General features: G+C 29.0%; 2 protein-coding genes and 1 long non-coding RNA gene across 3 annotated transcripts in view; 2 read left to right on the top strand and 1 right to left on the bottom strand.

Moving 5' to 3' along the window:
- Window positions 1-4,002, top strand: part of LOC102674834 (NPC intracellular cholesterol transporter 1 homolog 1b-like) — a 6,733-nt gene extending 2,731 nt beyond the window's left edge. The window contains exons 9-21 of the mRNA XM_006617791.2: window positions 96-296; window positions 688-892; window positions 958-1,074; window positions 1,157-1,337; window positions 1,432-1,559; window positions 1,643-1,897; window positions 2,017-2,180; window positions 2,262-2,377; window positions 2,461-2,603; window positions 2,719-2,909; window positions 3,066-3,294; window positions 3,412-3,525; window positions 3,613-4,002. Coding sequence (XP_006617854.2) covers window positions 96-296; window positions 688-892; window positions 958-1,074; window positions 1,157-1,337; window positions 1,432-1,559; window positions 1,643-1,897; window positions 2,017-2,180; window positions 2,262-2,377; window positions 2,461-2,603; window positions 2,719-2,909; window positions 3,066-3,294; window positions 3,412-3,525; window positions 3,613-3,783 — 2,215 coding nt within the window. The 3' untranslated portion in view covers window positions 3,784-4,002. The remainder of the gene's footprint in view (window positions 1-95; window positions 297-687; window positions 893-957; window positions 1,075-1,156; window positions 1,338-1,431; window positions 1,560-1,642; window positions 1,898-2,016; window positions 2,181-2,261; window positions 2,378-2,460; window positions 2,604-2,718; window positions 2,910-3,065; window positions 3,295-3,411; window positions 3,526-3,612) is intronic.
- Window positions 1-6,997, bottom strand: part of LOC116185895 — a 13,636-nt gene that overhangs the window by 3,142 nt on the left and 3,497 nt on the right. The window lies entirely within an intron of this gene.
- Window positions 5,118-6,997, top strand: part of LOC102674694 — an 8,009-nt gene continuing 6,129 nt past the window's right edge. The window contains exons 1-5 of the mRNA XM_006617790.2: window positions 5,118-5,387; window positions 6,221-6,358; window positions 6,441-6,521; window positions 6,610-6,801; window positions 6,893-6,953. Of these exons, the coding sequence (XP_006617853.1) occupies window positions 5,334-5,387; window positions 6,221-6,358; window positions 6,441-6,521; window positions 6,610-6,801; window positions 6,893-6,953 (526 nt within the window). The 5' untranslated portion in view covers window positions 5,118-5,333. The remainder of the gene's footprint in view (window positions 5,388-6,220; window positions 6,359-6,440; window positions 6,522-6,609; window positions 6,802-6,892; window positions 6,954-6,997) is intronic.

The following is a 6,997-nucleotide window of genomic DNA, read 5'->3' on the forward strand; positions in this document are numbered from 1 at the left end:
CTCAATATTTTTGATTATTTTGTGTTACGAGTGAAAAATCACTAGCGAGAAAAAAATTCTTGACGTATACTACTCACCATTTTTCTTTCCTCAAGGAATGAGTACAATAACGAGTGTATGGCGCCGTACAAAGGCCCAGTTTTTCCTGCGCTTGCTTATGGAGGATTCCTACGCGAAGGTGAATTTAATTACGCGCCAGAAGATTACATCAAATCGACAGGTATAATCTTGTCATTTCTGGTGAAAAACTCGCTGGACGAAACCGTCCTCCAATCGGCTCTCAAATGGGAACAAAGGTAAATATATAGGATGTTTTAAAATTTAAAAGAGAAAATTATTCAATATTCAATTCAATAAAAAGTATATATTTTTCATCATTTTAAAATTGTAACTGATGTCAAGATAAATTGAATATTATATTGGAGGAATAAATATTGTGAACTTTTCGAATATATCGAAGATATCCGAAAAAAGGATTTAAATAATAATTTTTCTTTACTTTATTACACGTGATCAAGATTTGATAATAATATTACTGCTTGATTTATTCGAAATTCTTTTAAAACTTAGGATAATGACATCAACTACAATAAGTACCAAAGGATTCAAAATATATAGTATTGATAATATTCCATAAATTGAAAAATTGAATGAATTGCGAATTTCAATCTATAAACTTTTCTCTAGGTTCATTGATTTTATGAAAAAATGGGATGCCAAAGAGAGGCCAAAGTTCATGGATGTCGCATATACGACGGAGAGATCAATCGAAGATGAATTGGAACGATCATCGAGAGCAGAGGCAATAACAGTGATGATCAGTTATGTGATAATGTTCGTATATGTGTCCTTTGCTCTGAGCGAGATAAAATGTTCCGTGAAAGAATATTTCGTAAGTTTTTTTTGATTCAAAATGTATTTCTCGAGTTGAATCGAATTTCTCATAATCGATTTCAGGCAAATAGCAAAATAATGTTGAGCGTGGGAGGTGTTGTCATTGTAATAGCGTCGGTTGCCTGCTCTCTTGGTATATTTGGTTACGTAGGAGTGCCAACGACACTCCTCACCATCGAAGTGAGTATCGAAAAATATCGAATGTAAAATAATTTTTTCTGTATAAATTCTGTGTAATACGTATGTATAATACATATTACAGGTAATTCCATTTTTGGTATTGGCTGTGGGCGTAGACAATATTTTTATTTTGATTCACACGTACGACAGAAATATAAAATGCGACGACGAATCCATACACGAACACGTTGGAAGAATCTTGGGAGAAGTTGGTCCGTCGATGTTACTCACCAGTATATCCGAGTGTTTGTGTTTTTTGATTGGTCAGTATCTATAGTTTGATTTTCATAATCATAATTCGATTGTTTAATTCATTGTTCACATATATCGAATATCTATTATAATCCTTATTTTTAGGAACATTATCGACAATGCCCGCTGTAAATACTTTTGCACTCTATGCATCGGTATCGATCTTGATCAATTTTCTATTGCAAATAACAGCTTTCGTCTGCCTTTTGTCACTTCACGAGCGAAGATTCGAGGTAAGATTTCGACATGTATTTATTCTAAAAAGAAAGAAAAAAAAATTTTCAAATTTTTCAACGAAATTCACTTCATATTTCAGAAAAGATATTTCGATGTGCTTTGTTGCTTGAAAACGAAAAATAATTTTATAATCAAGCAAAAATTCAATGTTGTCCATACGATTTTTGAACGCTATTACACGCCATTTCTTATGAAAACACCGGTCAGAATAATCGTATTGGTAATATTCTTCATTTCTCTGATAATGCATATTGTAATAGTGCCGCAAATTGGTGTAGGATTGGAGCAAAAACTTTCGATGCCCGAAGATTCTTACGTTTTGAAATACTTCGAGGTAATGTTCTACACTACGTGTGTTCGTATGTATATATAACTTACAGATATTTACGAAGAGATATTTTATAACGATAATGGCAATGACGTGATAAAAGATCGATCGATTTCTTTTTCCAGTTTATGGATGATCTTCTATCGATGGGTCCACCTGTTTATTTTATAGTAACGCCTGGATTGAATTACAGCAATCCTACGGTACAAAATATAATTTGTGGTGGTCAAGGGTGCAACAGCAATTCTCTCTATACTCAAATTTACTCGGCATCTAAGCAACCTGCAGTGTTTGTATAATATTTTATACGAATTAATTTTTAACATTGTTCATTCGATTCCATTGCTAATCAAATTGTATCCAATCGTAGATCGTATTTATCGAAAGCAGCTTCATCTTGGTTGGACGATTACATAGATTGGTCGCAGATTTCCGATTGCTGCAAATATTTTAAAGCAAACGAATCATTTTGTCCACACTCGCAATGTAATTATCGCCAATTCCCACATATTTCATAACATTTTTAAATTTTTTTCAAAATTTATTTATTATATTATATTTTATCGTAGTCGAAGGATGCGAAAGTTGTAAAATCAATATTACAAATTACAATCGGCCGACCGCGTATGATTTTCGAAAATATCTGCCTTATTTTCTTCAAGATATCCCGGATGAAAGATGTGCAAAAGCTGGTCGAGCGGCATATTTTGATGTAAGATTTTTATCTTTTAATTTTAGAACTGTTTCACAATGGAATTACACATGTATCTAATTCCTTTTGTTCTCTCATCAACATTTTTGAAATCGTTTCATTTACAAACTCGTAGGCGTTGAATTATAAGACGGATAAAAACGGATTAATAGATGTCAGAGACAGTTATTTCATGGGATATCATACTCCGTTAAAAAAATCATCGGATTGGTACGAAGCTCTAAGATTTGCCAGAATGATTGCGAATAATATTACAACTATGATAAATAATCTGGCAGACGAGGATGTAACTGTATTTCCATATAGGTTTGTCCATATTTTATTATTATGCTTTCACACATTTTGAAATATTTATTCTTTAATTTTGTAAAATTCGAATTTTTTTGGATTTTTTCTACTTTATCCATTATTGTATCCATATATTGTAATGTAATGAAAATTATGGTTTTTTTTTTATTACAGTGTATTTTACGTGTTTTACGAACAATATCTTACGATATGGACAGAAACATTAATTTCATTGGGTTACTCCCTTTGTGTCATTTTCGTAGTGACATTGATTCTAACATTTTCCTTATTTTCGGCTATAACGGTACTATTGACAGTATGCATGATCATCGTAAACATTGGCGGACTTATGTATTGGTGGCATATAGAATTAAATGCAGTTTCTCTTGTCAATTTAGTCGTGGTATGGTAACACAAGAATATATATATATATTTATATAGCGCTTATTTGCTAATAATGAATTACATAAAAAAAAATAAAGAATTAAATTCGATTAAAATTTCAATTTTACACTTATAGTCTGTTGGTATATCTGTGGAATTTTGCAGTCACATTATACATTCGTATTTAAAATCAAAGAAGGAAACTAAAATTGAACGTGCGTCTGAATCGCTTAATCGTATAGGAAGTTCGGTATGTACAATAATTTGCGTAGTATTTAGTATTTGCCAATCTCAATCTTCGAATTAATAATATTCTTTTTTTTTTTTTTCGTTATAGGTATTCTCCGGAATTACATTGACCAAAATTATAGGAATCGTGATACTGGCGTTTGCTAAAACTCAAATTTTTGAAGTATTCTTTTTCCGAATGTATCTAAGTATTGTAATTTTCGGTGCTGCGCATGGTTTGATATTTTTACCAGTATTATTAAGTTTTATAGGTAAATAAGATAGTATTACGATACTTTTACATACATACATATATAACACACATATATAATATATATATGCATATTGCAGGAGATGATCAAACCAAAGGAAAAAAAGAAGAAAAAGATATCAATTAATTCTTAATAATAAAACCATGAATGTACAGAAATTTCACTACTCATTTATAATTTATTTTTATTATTACTATTAAATTAAATAACATTGTTTTTTAACAATATTGATCGATATTTTTCTATTATGCATTTATATATATAATTAATCTTACCTTACCTTAATTAAAAATGATCTAATCTAATATTAAATTTAATTAAAAAAAAAAATATCTTATCTAGAGATAAATACAATTTGAGACATCATTAAAAGATGATCTATTGGTTTAATTTTTCCTGTCTTTATAGTAGCAATCAGCAAATATACATACACCGCATAATCTGCATGAAAAAAGAAAATAAATAAAACTTTAAAATAAATGTTTAAAATAATATTAAAATCGATTACATTAAATAAAATTAATAATCAAACTTAAAAATTGTTTTTTAAAAGTCAAGAATGTAAACTATCTATCATTCTAACAATCAAATAGATGAGTGAAAAAAAAAAGAAAAAAAAATAAGTTAATTGCTAAAGAATTATCAATTATGGTATGTTCGAAAAACTTATTGAATAAAATTATTAATTAAACAATATAAGAACAATATATAAAAATAATATATAAAATAAATATAAAAATAATACGTACTACGCATAAAATAGCTTATACAATATACGTCTTATATCTGCGACTTTCGTCAGTGGAATAACACGCGGATTGCGATTTTGTTTTGATATCGACTATCGAATTGGAGAGGGGATATTTACTCGACAGTTCGATACAAGCCGAGCGAATACGAATGCAAATTTCTAAATTTTGTCTATATTATAAGAAATATTTATAGCTTTGAAGATAATATAAAAATATATAAATAATACATGAGTTTATTATAATATATAGATAAACATATTTCGAATAGAAATAGATATGAAACTGAACTATAAACTAAATAATTTTAATTTATAATGAATTTTTTTGCAAAATTATTATTTAAATTATTACTTTTTTTTATTTTACTTTCAGTAAAATATAAAAACAATAAAAATCTATATTTCTAATATCGTTAAAATAAAACAAATCTTGTTAGATTTGTATAAAAATTATCTATTACTTCTCGTAAAATATTCATGTTATAAGTCATTGAACAAGATTTTAATATTTGATATTGACAATTAACATCCAGCTTGAAAAGGATAATTAAATTTTTCTTTTGAATTTGAAATTGCCGCTACATCATTATCGTCTTTGTCACCGTTACTGCGAGCAGCACTGTGCAGTATGGTGCATGTCACTTGCACCAGTCGGTCGTGAGAAAGGGACGGAACAAGTGTCGTGGGAATATGGCGGCGCATTAGAACATGCCACAGTGATGCAGTTAACGCGCAACGAGATCGTTCGTATCAAGTGACCAAAGAAACCGTGGCCTCGCACGCTAAAAATCCGTCTGGCCAAATGACATGGGAATTTGTAATCGAAGGCATTTCCTATTGACAATATGCATCTTACAACTCGTGAGTGTCATCGAAAGAAAAATGTTTTATTTCCCGATAAAGGAAATTGTCATCATCCTGTGACACGCTCAATTCTCATTTTTCTTGCGCTGACTCATAGCTTGATATTCTCACGAAAAGATTTAGTTGCTGGAAAGATTTTAATTATTAAATATTTTTTAAGAATTAAAATATATTGCATTGCGGTTTGTTACGCGTAAACGAACCGTACGATTTGAACGATTTTATCGACGATATCGGACCTCGATGAAACAATTATACTTGCTCGATTATCGCATCGCTTTATCGATCCATGGGTCGCGTGGTTTATCTCTGTAAAATAGAGATCCTCGAATAGAAACTGGGCAATCTATTTAACACCGCTTTTACTATTTACTTTCTAAGCGCTTTCTTGTCGATTGGCGTCGATAGAATTCTACATTGCATTACGAAGATGTTTTTTGCAAATTAAAAAATTCAATAGATAAGAAATGAAATGCAATAGATGCAAACACAATACATTAATAAAATTTGTAGATTCAATGTTATTGAGTAATCATTTTTATTAATTTGGCTTTAATAAATTGAAAATTTAAATAATCGAAATAATGGATCATTATTATATTTTAAAATAAGTTTTTTACTTAAAAGCAAGCAAAATAGTGAAATAGTTCATGAACATTCATATTTGGAGCATCAGATTAATTGGGTATTTAGAACACAGAGTAATTGATATAGATTAAGAACACAGGCAAAATAGAGTTAACAGAAATTAAAGAGATTAATATTAAGATATTTTTAGTTATTTTAATGATTTATTAAATTTAAGTAGAATTGTTAATTTTTGTTTGTAGATCACTACAGTAGAACGTCAGGTCTTCGACTTTCTGGGCTTTATGTGGGCCCCGATACTGGTCAATTTCTTTAACATTATATTTGTAATCTTAGGATTTTTTGGGGCTTTTCAATATAGACCAAAATATATTATATCTGTAAGTGCAATTTTATTTTAATATCTTGTAATAAATAATTAATAATAAAAGGATAATTATCTTTATATTAAACTTATTTCAGTACTGTATATGGAATACACTGTGGTTGGGATGGAATATATTTATGATATGTTTCTATCTTAATGTAGGTGTATTGGATAAAGTAAGTATTAATTTTTTATATAATTTTTTTTCCTTTTTTTATAATTTGAATCAATTTTTAATTATATTATATATAATTAATCTTTCAGAATAGTGATATTTTAAATCTTGGTACTGGTAGTTTTTCTTGGTGGCATGTCAATGGACCAGGTTGCAAAGCTATTTATGATGTTACTGAACCAGAATTATTTCGACCTGCCCGACCAACAAATGTAACAGATTGTGTACTAGATTATGAAATAGTTGAAATTTTACACGCATCTACTCAATGCATCTTAGGTGTAAGTTATTAATTTTTACAATTTACCATATCATAATTTATCATGTATTAATTATAAACACATTTAAAATAATACTTTTCTTTTATTCCAGTTTATTGCAATAGTTGGTGGTATTTATCTAAGTAAAGTTTTTTTGGAGGAAGATGATAGCTGTAAGTATAAAACCTATAGATCTTTTTTTTTTTTTTTTTTTTTT

Source organism: Apis dorsata, unplaced genomic scaffold, assembly GCF_000469605.1.
Source record: "Apis dorsata unplaced genomic scaffold, Apis dorsata 1.3 scaffold_326, whole genome shotgun sequence".
In the NCBI taxonomy this organism is placed as follows: domain Eukaryota; kingdom Metazoa; phylum Arthropoda; class Insecta; order Hymenoptera; family Apidae; genus Apis; species Apis dorsata.